Here is a 20,733-nt window from a genome sequence, read left to right as displayed (position 1 = left end):
CCCCGAATAGCCAAAGCAATCCTGAGAACGAAAAACGGAGCTAGAGAAATCAGGCTCCCTGACTTCAGACTATACTACAAAGCTACAGTAATCAGCATAGTATGGTAGTGGCACAAAAACAGAAATATAGATCAGTGGAACAGGATAGAAAGCCCAGAGATAAACCCACACGTATATGGTCACATTATCTTTGATAAAGGAGGCAAGAATATACAGTGGAGAAAAGACATCCTCTTCAGTAAGTGCTGCTGGGAAAACTGGACAGGTACATGTAAAAGTATGAAATTAGAACACTCCCTAACACCATGCACAAAAATAAACTCAAAATGGATTAAAGACCTTAATGTAAGGCCAGACACTGTCAAACTCTTAGAGGAAAACATAGGCAGAACACTGTATGACATAAATCATAGCAAGACCTTTTTTGACCCACCTCCTAGAGAAATGGAAATAAAAACAAAAATAACAAATGGGACCTAATGAAACTTAAATGCTTTTGCACAGCAAAGGAAACCATAAGCAAGATGAAAAGGCAACCCTCAGAGTTGGAGAAAATATTTGCAAATGAAGCAACTGACAAAGCATTAATCTCCAAAATTTACAAGCAGCTCAGTATCAAAGAAAGAAACAACCCAATACAAAAATGGGCAGAAGACCTAAATAGACATTTCTCCCAAGAAGATATACATATTGCCAACAAACAGATGAAAGGATACTCCACATCATTAATCATTAGAGAAATGCAAATCAAAACTACAATGAGATATCATCTCACACTGGTCAGAATGTCTATCTTCAAAAAATCTTGAAACAATAAATGCTGGAGAGGGTGTGGAGAAAAGGGAATCCTTTTGCACTGTTGGTGGGAATGTAAATTGATACAGCCACTATGGAGAACAGTATGGAGGTTCCTTAATAAACTAAAAATAGTACTACCATACGACCCAGCAATACCACTACTGTACATATAGCCTGTAAAAACCATAATTCAAAAAGAGTCATGTACCAAACTGTTCATTGCAGCTCTATTTACAATAACCAGGACATGGAAGCAACCTGAGTGTCTATCAACAGATGAATGGATAAAGAATACGTGGCACATATATACAATGGAATATTACTCAGCCATAAAAAGAAACGAAATTGAGTTATTTGTAGTGAGGTGGATGGACCTAGAGTCTGTCATACAGAGTGAAGTAAGTCAGAAAGAGAAAAACAAATATCCTATGCTAACACATATATAGGGAGTCTAAGAAAAAATACATTTCATGAAGAATCTAGGGGCAATACGGGAATAAAGACACAGACCTACTGTAGAGTGGACCTGAGGATATGGGGAAGAGGAAGGGTAAGCTGGGACAAAGTGAGAGAGTGGCATGGACATATATACACTGCGAAACGTAAAATAGATAGCTAGTGGGAAGCAGCCGCATAGCACAGGGAGATCAGCTCGGTGGTTTGTGACCACCTAGAGGGGTGGGATAGTGAGGGTGGGAGGGAGGGAGATGCAAGAGGGCAGAGATATGGTTACAGATGTATATGTATAACTGATTCACTTTGTTATAAAGCAGAATCTAACACACCATTGTAAAGCAATTATACTCCAATAAAGGTGTTAGAAAAAATTCAATAGTTTATTTATCATTTCAGTTTTATAAGGTACAATTGATAATATAAATTGTTAACTGGTAAATTGTGAGATATTTAAAGTGTATATTGTGATGTGTATACCTATTGATATGATTATAAATTGTGAAAGGATTCTCCCCACGTAGTTAATTATCACATCCATCACCTCCCATATTTATCTTTTTTTTTTTTTTTTTGGTACAACATTGAAGTTGTATTCTCATATCAAATTTCAATTATGCAATACAGTGTTATCAGCATGGTATTTATATTTGGAATCTACAAAAAAAGAAAAAAAGTGAAGCTTATTGAAACAAAGAGTAGCAAACTATTTGCCAGGGGCTGAGTGGTTAGGAAAACAGGGAGAGATTGGTAAAAGGATACCAGCTTTTAGCTATACGATGAATAAGGTCTGAGGATCTAATGTATAAAAGTCAATCCTGGGCTTCCCTGCTGGCGCAGTGGTTGAGAGTCCGCCTGCCGATGCAGGGGACACAGGTTCGTGTCCTGGTCCGGGAAGATCCCACATGCCGCAGAGCGGCTGGGCCCATGAGCCATAGCCGCTGAGCCTGCACGTCTGGAGCCTGTGCTCCGCAACGGGAGAGGCCACAGCAGTGAGAGGCCCGCATAATGCAAAAACAAACAGACAAACAAACAAACAAAAAAGTCAATCCTTTATATTTTTATTATTTTAAATAGTGCGTATTTTCTGGCAAGATAAATTTCCTCAGTCATTTGTAGCACATTGAGCTTGTGACACATAAGAATTTTATGAAGATAAATTAGTGAAATCTACTTTGACACTTTATAACAGCAGGAATGATTTCACCGTTCAGAAATGTCTGAAGTGTGCTTTTATTTTTTCAGCTGCTTTGCATTAGAGAACTTTCATCCTGTTGAAGGTGTGGTAGTTTTACACAAGTTTTAGGTGTTCATAGAGTTGAAGTTGATTGTCACTTTTGTCATCAATCCTCTGTAGTGTCCCCGTTGAACCCAGATTTCCTAATGCTCTTCCAATTTCTAAGCCCTCCCCCAACCCATATTCTCTATATTGAACTCAGTAAAATTTAGTTCCACCAGAAAGCGTTTTCTTGACAAAAACCTTATAACACATAAATTATTTCTTATTTTGCCTACCTTCAAGCACGAGCATTTATGATCTGTTCCATGAATTACCAACCACACTTGTTTTGGGGCACTTACTGCTGGAAAAGCTCACTCTGGAATTTTCCAAATTAAGTAGGTATAACGTACATAGAGGGTAATAAAAATGGATATTATCAGCAAAAGTCCTTCTTAAGAGACCTCAAAGTGTGACATTTCTGTGGTGGATTTGCTAAGCTTTGCAAACTATGGAACTGGGTTTGTCAGCACTCCAAAAGTGGACCCATCCTCCTCAGGAATAGACACTCATTAGCCCAACTCACCGCAGTGTTGTATAAGATTAGAATGCTACTCATTCATCTATGATGAGAAATCTCATTGCCATAAGTCTAGAACATTTGTATTGGCATGACTAGTGCATTCGCTCCCTACAGACTCACATACAATGTTGGGGGTACCTTGTCATCTGAAGGTTGCCTGGAGTCAGAACAAGGGGAGACTTGTTCCAAGGCTTTCTTCTGGGCCATTGTGTATTAACATCTAAGTTTATTTTCACAGGATGGTGTACTTCCCCCTTTGTGTAAGTTGTTGGTGGGGAGGGGCTGCGAGGAGAGCTTCATGATTTTAAATTCCATTATATCTCCAATCTGGACTTCCTAACTGGACTTCTGATCCATATATCTGACTGCCTGCTTCTTTCTTCCACCTGGTGTCTAACAGATGCCTCAATTTGGCATGCCCAAGCTGAGAGCCTACATTCTCCTCCTCAGTCCATCACCCCTTTAAATCAACTTCCTGCGGTCTTCACTGTCTCAGTTAATGGCAACTGAGGTATCATTCTCAGGCTCCACTTCTGGTCTTCAGTAAACCCTGTCAACTCTGGCTTCAGTAAACATCCAAAACTGGCCACTTTCTGCCCCACTATTACAACCCTGGTCTGGGTCACTATCATCTTCCACCTGGATTAATGCAGTGGCTTTATATCTGATCTCCTTGCTTCTGACCTTTCATCCCCTACACTCTAATTTCAACACAGAGCCTAGAGTGATCCTTTTAACACGTCATATCATGTAACTCCTGAGCTGTGAAGGTATAGCTTGGATCTACTGTCTAAATACAGGAAAATGTAGGATCACAGTACTACATATACTCTTGAAAGTGAGTAACAGAGTTAGCATGACCATGTACGTGACATATAACTGGGAGTTCTCTGAATTAATGTCTATGCAGAATATGATGTTTCTTAAAGGGAAAGTAATAAAAATGTGCTAATTTGAAGCTTACATGTATTATTAAAACTCAACGGTAATAACAGCAGTTGGTTAGACTTTAGACAAACAATTTTTTTAAGGGAGAACTGGTTAGGATTACTAGGACATGATGATATTAGAAAGCAGAGCAACTTTTAGTCCGTTTTTGTATTGTGTTTAAATTTTCCACAGACAGTGCACCCCTTTATTATCTGCATCCAGGGTAAACTACTCCCATTGCCAGCCCTCAGTATACTCCTGGCTTGGGCTTCATTCTGAATGTAACAGGGAATCATTAAAATTTTTGAGTAGAAAAGTGCATCACAGTTTAGGACTATAAATTGATCATTTATAATATAAAATTGAGACTATAAATCTGATCTTTTTAATTTATTACTTGAAGGTAAGAGCTAGTTAATTTGTTTTTATTGTCTTTGTCTCATTTCTTCAACTAGATTGTCATGTCTTATAAGGCAGGGAGTGTGTTTCTATTTCTTTGGTTTTCTCTGTAATATCATATACTATCCTTTATATTCAGTAGATGCTCAATAAATGCTTAGTGACTTCTATGCAGATTCTGAATTATGGGTTCTATGCTATACTGCAGGGTAAAAATGAACTTGAACCTAGGGGGAAAGGCTCTCCTGGATACCCAGAGGAGTGTCTCTCTCTCTCTTAGCCAGATCAGAGTGGAGTGAAGCCTGCCTCTGCTATCATGTAGGGTTTACCACAAAATGGTTGTCTTGGAAATGTAGTAAGTCATTCTCACATCAAATTCAATATAGATTTAAAGGCTTTAATATTTTTATATAAGTTAATTCTTGACAATTTGCTGTTCAAGTAGTGATAATAATATACAAATAATCAAATCACTGTTTTGGAATCCACTTCTCATTTAAAACACCTGCATTGATTTTTCACTAGCTATTATTTCTGATTCACTCTTGAAAACTGTGATTTTTTCTTATGATAAATTTAGAAAGTAGACAAGATTATTGAAATCAAAAGGCCAGCCCTGCCTTCTTACTAGTTGTGTGGCTTATGAACTTTGAGAATGTGCTTTAGTTTTTCCGTATGTAAGATGGAGATAACCGTTCCTATGTCGAAGAGCTATTGTGAAGTTCACTGTAAAGCTCTTAAAAGTATCTGGCATGTAATAAACACTATAAAAGTGCTTTCTATTATTAGTAGTAATATTACATGGATGGTTTTCTGAGGAGGCTCTGATTATTAGGTGGGTGCACTTATGCCTAACCCAGCCTTTTAAACTACTTTTGCTTTGTTGCATTCATTTACTGAACAACTTTCTACCACTGCTGAGCTTGAAAAATCTTCATCCAGTGCTACTGAAAAGCATACACTGGCGTTTTTTAAAAAATGGACTTAATTCTAGAGATATCTCCATTGCATTTTAAAATCCCAAGTTAGCTAACCAAATAAATCAAAACTGATTAGAGCCTGATGCTCACATTTAAGACCACACCTGCAAGTTCATACCCTATTCAGCTCAGTGTTGAAAATTTAGTGCTGAGAGAGGGCTTGTCACAAATGAACACAGGGCCCAATGTTACCTTTTTACATACTCTTAACTCTGAGGGTAAAGATCTGATATACAATTTCTCTATCTTTCCTCCCTCTTTCCTCTTTTCCCTCCTTCTCATACATATTTATTAGGAATTTACTATATCTATATCTCATGCATTGTGTTAGGTTGAGGGGATATAGTAGTGAGCACTTCATCCATAGTTTCTGTTCTGTCTCATGGGACAGTTTAGTAGAGATAACAGATGATAAACAGCAACAACAACAAAGATACAGATATATGCATAATTACAAGTTGTATCTAACACTTTACCGTATTTCCATTTTCCCACCAAAAGGACAAAAGATGTTCTGGGGAAATACATTTGATATAATTTTTTACATTAAAAACATCCTTCCACATGGTATCAAAACAAATAAAATACTTAATACTTAAAATACTTCAGAAAAATATTTAACCAAGGAGGTGAAAGCTGTATACTAAAGACTATAAGACATTGATTAAATAAATTACAAATAAATGGAAAGATATTCCCTACTCATGGATTGGAAGAATTAATATTGTTAAAATGTCCATCCTACCCAAAGCAATCTATAGATTCAATGCAATCCCTGTCAAAATTCCAATGGCATTTTCCACAGAACTAGAACAAACCATCAAAGTCTGTATGGAACCACAAAAGACCCCAAATAGCCAAAGCAGTCTTGAGAAAGAACAAAGCTGGAGGCATCATGCTGCCTGATTTAAAACTATATTACAAAGCTATAGTAATCAAAACAGTTATGGTATGGAAGTGAAAATAGACACATAGATCAGTGGAACAAAATAGAGCCCAGAAATAAACCCACACATACATGGTCAGTTAATTTATGACAAAGGAACCAAGAATATACAATGGGGAAAGGAAAGTCTATTCAATAAATACTGTGCAGAGAACTGGAGAGCTACATGCAAAACAGTGAAACTGGACCACTATATTACACCATTCACAAAAACTAACTCAAAATGGATTAAAAACTAGAATGTGAGACCTGAAACTATAAAACTCCTAGAAGAAAACGTGAGTGATAAGCTTCTTGCCATAGGTCTTGGTGATGATTTTTTGGATTTGACACTAAAAGCAAAGGCAACAAAAGCGAAAATAAGTGGGACTACAACAAACTAAAAGGCTTCTGCACGGTAAAGGAAACCATCAACAAAATGAAAAGGCAGCCTATTGAATGAGAGAAAGTAGTTGCAAATCATATATTTGATAAGGGGTTAATATTGAAAACATAAAGAACTCATACAACTCAATAGCAAAAAAAAACCAAACAATCAATTAAAAAGTGGGCAAAAGATCTGAAAAAACATTTTTCCAAAGAAGACATACAAATGGCCAACAAGTACATGAAAAGGTGTTCAACATCACTAATCATCAGGGAATTGCAAATCAAAACCACAATGAAATATCACCTCACACTGGTTAGAATGGCTATTATCAAAAAGACAAGAAATGACAAGTGTTGGTAAGGATGTGGAGCAAAGGGAACCCTTGTGCACTGTTGGTGGGAATGTAAATTGGTGCAGCCACTATGAAAAACAGTATGAAGGTTATCCCCCAAATTAAAAATGATCTTATGATCAAGCAGTTCCACTTCTGAAAACATTAACTCAAAAAACATATTCATTCTGTGTTCATTGCAGCACTGTTTACAATAGCCAAGACATAGATGCAACCTAAGTGCCCACCTACAGATGAATGGATGAAGAAAATGTGGCATGTATACATACACATACTGGGATATTATTCAGCCATAAAAAGAAGGAAGTCTAGTCATTTTTGACAGCAGGGATGGACCTTGAGGGCATTATGCTAAGTGAAATGTCAGACCAAAGAAGACAAATAACATATGATTTCACTTATATGTGGAATCTAAAACAAAAACAAAACTGAACTCATAAGATACAGAGAACAGATTGGTGGTTGCCAGAAGCGGGGATTTGGTGGGGTAGGCGAAATGGGTAAAGGGATCAAAAGGTACAGACTTCTAGTTATAAAATAAGTCCTGGGGATGTAATGTACAGCCTGGTAGCTATAGTTAATAATATTGTGTAGTATATTTGAATGATGCTTAGTAGATCTTAAAAGTTCTCATCACAAGAGAAAGAAAATTGTAACTATGTGTGGTGATGGGTGTTATTTAGATTTATCGTGGTGATCATTTTGCAATATGTACAGATACCGAATCATTACATTGTACACCTGAAATGAATGTAATGTTACATATCAACCATATATTGATTAAAAAAAGAAAAAAATCCTTCCAAACAAAGTTTTCTTCAAATTCTCTTCTTGAAGATGTATGCAAAATTGATTTCACTTCCATTTCTACTTAATACTATGTATTGTATTTCATAATACATAATAATGTAGGCCAGTTTTGTGTTTTGCAATAATATTTGCATTTCCTTCCTGAGTGGAATAGAAATATGAGCTTATTTTTAAATATTATTACATAGGATGCAAAATATTTAAACTAAGAGAGTGTATTCAGGAACAAAGGGGCTTATGTAAAAAATAACTACTGAGCCAGAATCAGTCTGGTTAGGTGTTTAAAAGGTACAAGAACTCTTTGAAATATCAGTTTCCCTCATTTATAAAATAAAAGAGCTGGGTTAAATGTTCTCAAAGGCCCTTTGAGGTTTAAACTGCTACAAATCATGAGGGACTATTTTTACATTAAAACTTAATGTACAATTAATGGTTCCCTAGTGGGTTGAAACAGTTTTTATGTTAGTGAAAAGGTACTGATTCAAAGGATCTCACATTATTCTAGTTCACTTCTTTTTGTCATTATAATATCAGTATAAGATCATTTCACATCTCATGAGAACATTTCTCATGGTTAGACAAAGTTTTTTTTTTTTTTTTTTTTTCCTTATATGTGGCAACATGAGAGGCCAGAAACCTCACTTATGATGATCTGTGGCTTGCAGGGATCTACTTTTACTCACATGTAGGTAATATCTGTATTTTTTAACAAAGTGAGTTGCATCTGTTTTCAATTTGATTTTTTTCTGTAAGTGGATAAAAAAGTCGTGAGTATCTTTCCCAACAAGTAGTATCATGATACGTGGTAATCCCTTTGTGAAAGCCTCATAAATGTTGATGAATTGGAAACAGTATTAAGAATAAACCAAAAGCCTGCTTATATTTCATATCATTTAAACACAATTGTCTTATGAAAATGCAACTAAATATTTTCCATTTTCATAAGAATGCCTAGAACTTAGTGCTTTCCATCCATAACTAATAGACAACAGGATAGATTTCCAGTGATATATCATAACCTTTCTACATTGGGTTTGAAGGAGAGGTATATTTGAGGAGTCACCCAGAATACACTATACATTTAAGTAAAGGTGTATAAAAAATTGATTTCACTTTTTTTTCTACTTAACACTACTGCATTTCATTGTTGAACTTGAGATTCTATACTATCCTTGTTTTCTAATTATTTTCTTCCCTTACATTGAGAATTATTTATGGCCACATTTTGTGTCTTGTCCTTGAAACAAATGTTCTATTTATCTGACTTTTCTTGTCCTTTGCCTTCTTTAGTCTCTAAATCAGACATTATCCTGAAAGTTATTTATCCCCAGTCAAATTTATCAAGTGCTTTCTCAGACAATAAGTCAGTTCTTTGCATTTCCTTGAGTTACGCAGCCATATTGTATGTTTAAGACATAAGAATGTCAACACTCTGATTATTAAAACGTGTTCTATTTAAGGTCAAATATTAGTGATAATCAGTCTGGTTTCTATAGCCATATGGATAGATTTTTTTTTAATTGTTTTTTTATTTTTTTGCTTTATAACAAATTTAATCAGTTATACATATACATATGTTTCCATATCCCCTCCCTTTTGCGTCTCCCTCCCACCCTCCCTATCCCACCCCTCCAGGCGGTCACAAAGCACGGAACTGATCTCCCTGTGCTATGCGGCTGCTTCCCACTAGCTATCTACCTTACGTTTGGTAGTGTATATATGTCCATGCCGCTCTTTCACTTTGTCACAGCTTACCCTTCCTCCTCCCCATATCCTCAAGTCCATTCTCTAGTAGATCTGTGTCTTTATTCCTGTCTTACCCCTATGTTCTTCATGACATTTTTTTTTCTTAAATTCATATGGATAGATTTGATGAGCAGAATGATTCATACCTTTCTGTTCAAGTATGATAGATCACTCAGAACCCATTTTTAAAATATGGCATCTGCTTCTTTAGACAATTATCTTGATACATGCTTTATTTCATACATAATATTCCAGGTGCTTTATAAGGTTAAACTTTGAGGAAATATATCATTTGATTTATGGAGTAATTAACTGTAATAGATTTTTTTTTTTGCTCAGTTGATGATACCACTAGAGGTGTTTCTTTGTAAAATACCACATTCAATGTATTACTCCTCTGCATAAAGTCCTTCAGGAATTTTTCATTTGGGTCTTTAGGGTAAAATCCGATTGTCATAGCTTGACTTTGTGACCATACATAGTCTGCCCCTGACACAAGCTTCCAACCTCATCTTCCGCTTCTCCCTTTTCTGAACACTTAACTGTAGCCAGTTGGATGCACTCATGTTCTTAACATTTATGAGTACTTCTGTCTCTCTGTGTTTCTTCAGAACTTCTCTTCTACCTGGAATTACTTTGTGTCTTTTTTTCATTTACAGAAATCTTATCTGACTTTCATGGGTAAGTTTTTTCACTTTGCCCATGAAGTCATTACTGAAATATTCAATTAGGGGAAGAGAAGGGAATTTAGTTGGAGATGGAGAAAAACATCTGAATATCCACTATGTGGCAAGTACTGTGATGGGCACCTTACATACATTATTTCGACAAGGGCTCCCTGTTTCATGAATTCCCATAACAGTCTTTTATTTAATAAGACATTGTTATTATCATCATTATGACCAACTTCATGGACATTAGTACATATCCCACCTTTTTATGTGTAGAGCAGGTCACTTGGTTCAGGGTATACAATGATAAAGGAGCTGTGGTTCTTGACCTTAGAGGAAAGATGAGAAGATTTATTAAAAGTGAATAATGCAGACTACAAAATAATGCAAAAAGATACTAGTTCAGAGAAGAAGTGTGATTACTAAATATTGACTAAAAATATGTTCATCAACACTCAGTACCTGGAAGAGTACTTTGAACAATAAACCTTTATTTAATGAATGAACATAATTGCCTCACACTGTTAATTTTATGATAGTATGTCTTAGCCACTTTCCTCATCCTTGAGGACAAAAAAAAATGGGATCCTTTTTACAGAGAATTAAGTTATTGCACAATACTTGTTTGATTCATTGATTTGTGGCTACTACTATTGAAATTTCAAATATGTTTTTGTTTATTTTGAGTAGCTTGGCTGTAGCTTAATATCCAGCACTGTTCAGTGTTTTATGCATAATTACAAGGGATATAGTCTTAAAGGATATATGAACCAGAGAAAGATCTGAGATGGATTAAAGCTTAGTATGATTTAGAAGTAATTGTGTAAGTTTAACTAAGCAGTACCTGTCCAGTCATGACCTGTTTGTTTAATGAGGAATTGTGTTTGCTGTTGAAGAACATTTCTGTGGACTGGAAGGTTTCCTTGTTCACAGTGAGTCATTAATACCCTATTATAACCCAGTTTCTTGATATTTTCCCAAAGCCTAGTTTTCAAGGACACACCACTTAAATTGGTGGTGAAATATTTTTCCATTTTAAAAAAATACAGTGGTTACTTTTCCCATTATTTTTTACTTATTTATTTTATCGTAAAAATGAATACTTTGCTGGCATGGCAATTATTTTTCAATAATTAATATACTACAATATATATTATAATATACAATATACAATATATAATTATAGTATACTCTATTACAATAACTCAATACCCAATATATTGAAATTCGATTTGATAATTTGCTAATTATCTTTTATAAATTGGACCTTGAAAGAAATCCAGAAAGGAAGAATGGAGGGAAAAAGAATCTCAGTATCGCCATTACCATGTTTTTTATAGGTTCTTTTCATTTCTCTTGAGAAATAGAACTGTCTGTAATACCTCTAGATGTAATATCTCTGCACAGCTGGTTTTTGGACACTGTAATCTCATTTTGAATATATTATTCCAAGATATAAAAATTGAAATTTGTGCATGAGTTAAATTAGCATTTTATTCTGAACTTACTATAATAAGTGGTTGTAGGGAAAGTTTGTCTTTTTTTTTCTTTTTTTTTAATACAGCAGTGTGTACATGTCGGTCCTAAACTCCCAATCTATCCCTCCCCCACTCCCTTTCCCCCTGGTAACCACAAGTTCATTCTCTAAGTCTGTGAGTCTGTTTCTGTTTTGTAAATAAGTTAATTTGTATCATTTAAAAAAATTTTTAAACACAATTCACATTTTATTTAGGTTGAAATAAACTATACAAAATTGATTTTCTTCACCAAAAATAACAGCAATATTTTCTGTATTATTCCCAGATAAACCACAAAACACTTATTTTTGTAGGTTTTCTAGGTTTTGCTTGTAAATCAAGATGAGGCAGTAGATACAGTCATGGAAAAAGAAGAAAACAGACAAATCAGTTGTCAGTATCCGTGCTCTCTGATCCTGTCTTGAGCACGAAACAAGTGTTCAACATATACCTGCCAAAAAGCTTATGAAGATGTAGGCTCAATAAAGGAATGCAAACAGCAACAACCAGATGTGGAACAACAATGGCAGGCTCTTCCATTCAAACTTTAACTATAACTTGTTCCTTTAACTTCATTTGATAAAGACAAAATCTACACTGAAATCCTTTTTTGGCAAGCTCACACATTTCTCTTACAGTCTGATAATTTTCTTAATTGTCCCTTACAGATTTTTAACAGCATACTTAAAACCCCTACTATTCAAAGGTCAGTTATGAGCTTCCTTGTAACGTTTTATAAAATGTATTCCTTCCTCCCATACCTCCTTAAGATTTATTTCTTCAAAGTTGATAATCTGCCTGTATCATTTTTTTAGATTCCACATATAAGTGATATCATATGATATTTTTCTCTGTCTGACTTCCTTCACTTAGTATGATAATCTCTGTGTCCATCCATGTTGCTGCAAATGGCATTATTTCATTCTTTTTTATGGCTGAGTAGTATTCCATTGTATATATACCATATCTGAGTAGTATTCCATTGTATATATATCTCCATACAGTTCTCCATAGTGGCTCCACCAATTTACATTCCCACCAGCAGTGTAGGAGGGTTCCCTTGCTCCACACCCTCTGCAGCACTAATTGTAGATTTTTTGATGATGGCCATTCTGACTGGTGTGAGGTGATATCTTATTGTAGTTGTGATTTTCATTTCTTTAATTATTACCAATGTTGAGCATGTTTTCATGTGCCTCTTGGCCATCTGTATGTCTTCTTTGGAGAAATGTCTATTTAGGTCTTCTGCCCATTTTTCCATTGGGTTGTTTGTTTTTTTGATATTGAGCTGCATGAGCTGTTTGTAAATTTTGGAGAATAATCCCTTGTTGGTCTTATCGTTTGCGAATATTTTCTCCCATTCTGAGGGTTGGGAAAGTTTGTCTTAACTGTGATGGAAATAAACCTCACACCAGTACAGAAAGTGACAGAGTCATGTAATTAAGCAAAGTCAACTACTGCACCAGGAATTCGAGGTGGTATAAAGCTGTAAATGTTTTGATATTACTCATGCTTCTTTTTTTCTCTTATAGGTGTTAAAATGGGTAGAGGAAGCAGTTCAGGCTTCCAAAGTTCACCTCTTATCAACAGATCATTTGGAACAGGCTGTAAACACTTGGAAAATTCCTTTTGATCCCAGTCTAAAAGAGGTTACTGTGTCTCTGAGTGGCCCTTCTCCAATGATTGAAATTCGCAATCCTTTAGGTGAGATATATGGGACATTCATATAATAAAATAGACAAACCATGAAAGGTAAAAGATTTTTTGTACACTTGTTCAAATTAATGCTAACTTTATGAATAAATTCAAAAGTGACTAGGGAAGATGTTTAAAAATTAAAACTGAATGTTTTTAGTCATAAGTATTGTTGACTTAACATGAAATTCAAAAAGCTAAAACTCCTAATAATTTAAACAGATCACATGTACTAACTTAATTGTAGGTAAAGTATCCAAAAGAAAAAATATTTTAATTGAACCTGAAATCATATTTTCCTCATCTTTATGTGGGGAAGTACTTCACAATAACTTATTCTGTAAAATTCAGTATTTTATGTTATTTTTAAGTGAATCACATGAAAAAACTCCTCTTAAAACCACTAATTAATTTTTTTACTGTATTATTTTCTTGATAAATTTTAATTTTATAGGAGACAATCATTAAAAAACAAATTCATGTTTTCATTAGAATGATGTTTTAATTTACTTTGCTTCCTCAATAATTGTATAGTATAACCCTAAGTTTTGGCTTGATTCCATTGCCGGTTGAATATTACAATAAGACTTAATGTTGAATAGTAATCTAATAAAAACAGAAACCTCATTTTTCTTAATATTTGCATTTAGAAATTATTTTTAAACCTATTGATGTTTGCAAAATATTTTTATTCCCATTGTGGCTTTAGTATGTGCTACATTTTTTTTTTTTACCTATTTGTGAATATTTATAAATGGGGAGGGAGTAACTACCTTTCTTACTTATTTGAGTCTTAGAAAATAACTAATACCTTAAAGAAAATAATGTATGAAATTGTCCTCAAAGGCTTCATCCACACTAACAATCAAATTGAAATTTACAAGCAAGCAGAATCTGTTTTTCAAGACTTCTACAGGTTTGGTCTTAAAAATGGATTTGTCTTTAGAAATGATTTGTCTTTTTAGGTAGCATTCTTCTAATACCATCCATGCTACCTATCCAGGAAAGATTTGTGTTTTTCATTATCTGGATACTTAAAAGTACCTGTAACCATTGCATTAAGTTTCTGCTACTTTAAAAAGTCATTGATATTGATATTTTGAAAGTCATTTACAGTGATTATAAAGCTTTTGATGCAAACATAGAATTCTTATAATTAACTTGTTTATATAACTGCAGAAGTAGTCCATAGGAGAGCCAGGAGTGAAGTAAATAAGTAAACTATGGCTTAATTCCAAATTTGCTTTTCTTCCTAAGTTTCACCTATCATGCTACTTCATTACACTGCCTCCTTTAACTATTCCTGTGACAAGTAAAAGCCTTCAAGCTGTGCTTCATGGAAAACTGAAGTTTTAACGCTTTATGCAAAGATATGCCCAGGGCTCTTATGTTAGTAATACCTTGAGTGATCTTCCAAAAGACATTTATTCTCTTTTACTGTTTTTGCTATCTATTAAATGTAAATGTCTCTGGGGACTGCACATAACTTCTTGATAGCCATAATAGTTACCTAGGCTGGCTTTGGAAATATGATTATAGCCTGTCATTTGTTAGTCTCTTTATAAGATCAAATCAGCATAGCAAATAGGAATCTGTTACTTCAATTCCAATGTCCAGAAATGCTAAAGTTGAGTATATTTTAGATATAAATAAAATAATGTTTTGAGCTAGAGGCACAAACGTCCATCAGGTAATTTGTACTGGAAAGGTATACAGCTAATATACATAGCTGAAGGAAAGGTATGATTGTTACCATTATGTCTGTCTTTCAGGGAAGCTGATAAAAAAGGGATTTGGTCTGAATGAGCTATTAAATATTCATAACTCTGCCAAGGTGGTGAATGTTAAAGAGCCAGAGGCTGGAATATGGACAGTGAAGGTATTTTATAGTCTATTTGTTATTTTATTTTGGTGTTGGCATGTTTTATAGAGTGTATACAATAGTTTATTTATATCTTCTCTAGCAATCATAGAGAACATTTTTACTAAAAAGCAGTATACATGGTGCATTTGTAGGAGGTGTCTTGATTGCATGAATTGATAGTGTTAAGTTTTGATGACCACGAAAGGCATCAATACCACTATAAATAGACTTAAAATTCTTGGATAGTTTTCCTGTCATCAAATCTGCAGACTGATTGTGTTAGCCACTGTCTGCTTCCAACACAATCAGAGATGGAGCCAGTAGAGAATGATGGTTGGGGCATAGGCCCCGGTATGGAACTGCCCTGGGTTTGAATCTCAACACCGCCACTTAAAAGCTGCATTACGTCGAACTATAACTTCTCTGTGCCTTGCTTTCCACCTCTGTAATGTAGGATGGCAATAATAGTCCTTTCCTTCATAGAATTGTGCTGAGAATTAAATTAAGATGGTACAAATGAAGTACTTCGCATAGTTCCTGCTGTAAAATAAGCTCTCAAGCACTGCTGGTTGTTGGTATTTGGTGGATGTACATTCATTGTGTACTTTAACACAGAATGGTATTTGTATCCTAGAATTAAATTAAGTAGTATATATTCCCTCTAAGAAAGCACTGTATTTTGGCAGTATGGAGGAAAGAACATACCCTCAAAATTCAGGATGCCATAAATCTGAGATCTAGTTCTGTTGCACATTATATGTGGGACCCACTCTAGTACGTGGTCTGCGTGGCTTGCCCATATTTCTCAAAATTTTCAGTGTGCTCTGGCCTATTTCCGACTCAGGTACCTGTGTTTCTGTGTCTGAGAGGCTTTTTTTTTTTTAACCTGAACAGGAGAAGGCTGTTCTTCCAGAGGATGAAGCCCCTCAAAAGCAGCTTTCAGCCCCTGCAGGAATAAGCTCCAGTTGTCTATAGTGAGAGCAGGCTTAAAAGCACACCCTTTATGGGCTGCATTCTTTTTCCTGTGTTACCTGCTCTTTGCTTATTAGCATCCGTCATACCTCCCAAATGAACAACTTACTCTAGAATCCTTCTGGGACAATTCAAATGAAGATACCCCTTACATCATTTACTCTTTCATTGTCTCAGCTTCCCTACATAAAAAAATGGGATCAATGGGCTCATAGTTCAAATTATTTAGCTTCTGTGAAAGTATGCGGAGGTGTTACACTGTAGAGATTCGAGGTGCCATTTTTGCATGCCAGTTTTTTTTAAGGAATACTTATATTAACTTTACCAATTTAAAGAATGAAAGTTTTCATTGTAACTCCTTTTAAATCCTAGAATATCAATTTTTTATTCTCAGAACTCTCAGCCTTATAAGGAAAATAGAAAGTGTAATATGGATTTTTAAACATGGATAATATGGGATAAGGGTGTAAGTAAAAAGGCAATGTGAAATAAAATTAGTAATTTTTTATTGAATAGATCAGAAAGGGTCCCATCTGCCTGTTTTATTCACCCAGTTCCTTGCACATAGCAGTTGCTCAGTATTTATTGAGTGCATTAGATTGTCAACAGTGAAGTGTTTTGCTGTTATATTTTAAATCAATGTGGCCAAGTTTGATGTTATGGTTACTTTGACCAACTTGCACGAAATATGATTAGATTGAGTCTGACTTTCTGTGACCATAGTAAGAAGGAGTATAAGAAGTTCTGAGTCTCTTTATCCCTCAAACACTTAAATTTAAGCATGACCTAAGCCAGCAGTGTCCTGAGCTAGCAAGTTCACTAAGGTCATTCATTCTTGCTCTCTGAATAGTGACATTAAGTTGTTTATCATTGATTTTGAAATATGTACAAGTGATGCCACTCTTCCGTATTATTAGCAACTTATTGTGAAGTAGTTGAATCCATTTTGCAGGTGATTTGGATTGCTAGCAGTGGTATTTCCTCTAGTAAAACTCTTGCCTAGAAGAGGACTATTTTACATGTCTGATGTTTTTCCATGTGCCTAACACACCTACTCATTCAGTCATCCATTCAGTAAACATGTACTGAGCATCTGCTTTTGGCCATGTTCCATGATACTTAATGGGCACTGAGTACATCTTCATTGATAATTACAACAGAGAAGCACTGAGGATTAGTCTGTGAGTGAGGAGAGAGAGGGTAAGATGGTGGGAACATTGTAGACAAGTTTCTAAGCTCGGTCTCCTATAATTAAGAAAACAATAAAAAGACACAATATCTATTATCATATTACCTTAAATTTATAGTCATCACCAAAAAAGCTTCTGGTCCTGATGTTACACAATTTCTAGAGTACAATTTGTGGTAACTAAACAAAGGATAAGCATTACAACGCAAGTAAAGATAATAAACTTATTTTGCTCCGAAACGAAATGCCAAAATAATGTATTGGGTTGGTGCAAAGGAAATTGAGCTGAATCTACTGACATAAATATGGCTGTTGACTTTGGATCTCCCTTTTGGATGGCTAATGAATGATAACGTTTTACACGTGTGCTTTCTCAAGCAGAGAAATGTCTGAGATAAGATAGCACATCCCTGGTGCCGTCTCCTGTGCACTCTGCTATCTGGCAAGTGTCTGCTCTATCAATGGAATTAATAATGGTTTTTTTAATGTTTCACATAACAGTTTTAATCTCAAGTATGGAGCACAGCCTATCTCTTAATTGACCTTAGCCTGGTATTCAAGGACCACCTAATTGAGCCTCAACCAATCTTTCTGGTTATCTTCTATCACGTGCCTTTCCACTCTAATCTAATATGCTTTTGCAGTGTCTCTCACCCTCTCTCTTACCACATTCTCATGGTCCATGCTCTGTCTCAAGCTGTTGCTTCTTTCTAGAATGCTCTTCTCTTCTTACTTTATGTCTGATTGATAACTACCCACTAATGCTCAGCTCAAATGGCAACACTTTCATCAAGATTTTTCTGACTTTTTTCATCCAGAACAGTCTCTTTTCCCTCTGGCTTTCTCTATTGCAGTTTTTCTGCACCTCCCTTTTGCATTATTTTTCCCCTTTATGTCATATTTATTTCTGTACAGATTTTGTCCTCCAATTTTGCTATAGACCAGACTTTTTCACCAATATATGCCATAGTGCCTGGGAAAGAACCGTATAAATATTCATGAATAAAAATTAATACACTTATTCTGATGATACCCAGGGAAGCAGGCAGAAGCATTGGTTTAGTTCACCCACGGTTGATATACTGACACAAAACACTTTATTATGTCCATGATTTGAAATGCTATGAGAGTGGCGATTTCTTTTCTTTTGTGGCTCTCCTCTGAAACCCTGGTAATTTCTTTTCTGTGATTTATTAGGACATTTTCACTAAACATAGACAATGAGTCAACTCATCAGTACAGTTCATATAAATGACTTGGATGTTTTAGGTAGCCTGTGATGCAGGGGAAAACATGCCAAAAAAAAGTCACTGAAATGAACTGCAAGTATTATTAAAAATGAAAAAGGAGGTTGTTTTATGCCCCTAAATTTTCATTTGTAGGGAAGCTACAAATCCTGAATCTAATTTCTGAGAAAAAATATAAATTTTCCATTCGGGCAGCTGTATCTGTATATAGAGTATTTGAACATAACCACTAAAACTCTCAGGCCAAACTGTGTGCTCTGCTCTTTAAGGGAAACTTCCTGCAAAGACATTAAATAACTGTCAGCACCCATTAGGTTTAGGTGGTACAGGTTTTCTATTAGTCTAGGATTATCAATGTGATCATGTAATTTAGCACATGCCCTGGGGTGTTTCCATTATGTAAATTTGGATAAAGTGTCCTTATATAATCTCCTAAGAAGAGAAGGGAATGTACCCAACCACATGATTATATTGAGATTCTGAGACTAGTAGAAATATTCTGTTTGTAGATAGTTATTTTGGTTTCCAGAGCCTACTAATGCATTTTCTATAGGATAAGGATATTTTAGAAATCATACTCAAGTGACACAAACTTGCTAAGGAATCATAATTAAATAAGCCTCAAGTCTACAAAGAACTGCACAAGTAGAATATTATGCTGGCCTCCAATTATTCTCACCTGGTGCCTCTTGAATAAGCCTTCAGACTACCCCAGGTGGGTTATTTAAATGGATTAGATTTGGCATTAATTCAATGCTTAGGGTCAATGGAATGCTGTATAGTAGATTTTTTTCCTGAAATGTTTCCCAGTTATTTTGGTCTGCCAATATCAGATTGTCAACCGAATGGAATGTTTCCTTTAAAGACATATCTGTACTCTTGTGTTTTTGTATAAATGTGTAGAGGTGTGTGTGTGTGTGTGAACATATACAGAATTTACTCTTTGTTTTGGGTACATTTCTCTCCTTGTATCACATTTCTTTAAACATATAATACCTAATAAAATGATAGTATTTAAATCTAGCTGGCTTTATTATATCTTTATGGCTGGCACAATGCCTAGCCCACAGTAGATTCTCCATAAATATTTGATTAAAACCATAATATTCTTTAATTTGTAAAGAGCAGTATGTCATATAAGAGTAAAAACTTTAAAAAGAGATGGATGTCTATCTTAATTCAAGATACACTACTTAGTATCTTTTTGACCTTGAAGAAATTACCTAAACCTCTCCAAGTCTGAGAAAAATGGGGGAAAATAATACCTACTTAATATTGTTATGATTAATTTAGATGTTGGTAAAATGTTTAAATGGTTTCTGACACATGAATGGTAAAATTAGTTAAATCCGTTATTCTTATTCTCCTGAATGTGTGTAAATTGTATCTCTATTTTCTATCAATTCAGATACATATAAAGGTTTTATTTTTTACTTGGCTTATTTATTATTTTATAAAACATTGAAACTCCTTAGGAGAGAGAAGTTAAAGCCAGCTCTATCAATCACACTTTAATTCAGTTTATAACAGGGCACGCCTCACATTTAGTACCAGGAGGAATTCCCCCTTAATTAATACAAGGAAGTTCATTCCTCACTAATGTCACATGTCCTGTGAAGGCTGACAGGTGTTCTACTTCACATGGTCACTCAGGAACCCAAGCTGATGGAGGCACCATCATATTTTGAACATGTGGCTTCTCTTAGTGGGGAAAAGACTAGACAATGTGCATTGAATAGAAAAAAGGAAGGGATTGTGTCACTTCTCTGATGAGAATTTTTTGTGAGTGACAGACACGCTTTACTTCCTTTATAACCCATTGGCCAGGACTATTGTCATGGCCTAATGGTCTGCTGGAGCTGGCTCATAAATGGCTCGTGTAGAGTCAGTTATGCACTTTCTCTTCCCAGCTCTGTGTTCAGTGACATCCTGTTGAGAGCTTGAAGTCAGCCACTGTGGTAGTATTGACATCACAGAAATTGGCAAATACCC

At 35.1% G+C, this 20,733-nt stretch overlaps 1 protein-coding gene across 4 annotated transcripts in view; it reads left to right on the top strand.

Annotated features, from left to right (window-relative positions):
* Nucleotides 1–20,733, top strand: part of HMCN1 (hemicentin 1) — a gene marked incomplete at its 5' end in the record, with an annotated part of 518,370 nt that overhangs the window by 165,977 nt on the left and 331,660 nt on the right. For all 4 annotated transcript variants that reach the window (XR_014293546.1, XM_082615777.1, XM_082615778.1 and 1 more), the window contains 2 exons: nt 13,307–13,478; nt 15,242–15,348. Coding sequence is in view for 3 of the 4 variants with exons in the window: in XM_082615777.1 (XP_082471903.1) it covers nt 13,307–13,478; nt 15,242–15,348 (279 nt within the window). The remainder of the gene's footprint in view (nt 1–13,306; nt 13,479–15,241; nt 15,349–20,733) is intronic.

Source organism: Mesoplodon mirus, assembly GCF_964341445.2.
Source record: "Mesoplodon mirus genome assembly, chromosome: 3".
Lineage (NCBI taxonomy): Eukaryota > Metazoa > Chordata > Mammalia > Artiodactyla > Ziphiidae > Mesoplodon > Mesoplodon mirus.
The sequence above is the reverse complement of the archived record's forward strand: the minus strand, read 5'-3'. Positions and strand labels throughout refer to the sequence as shown.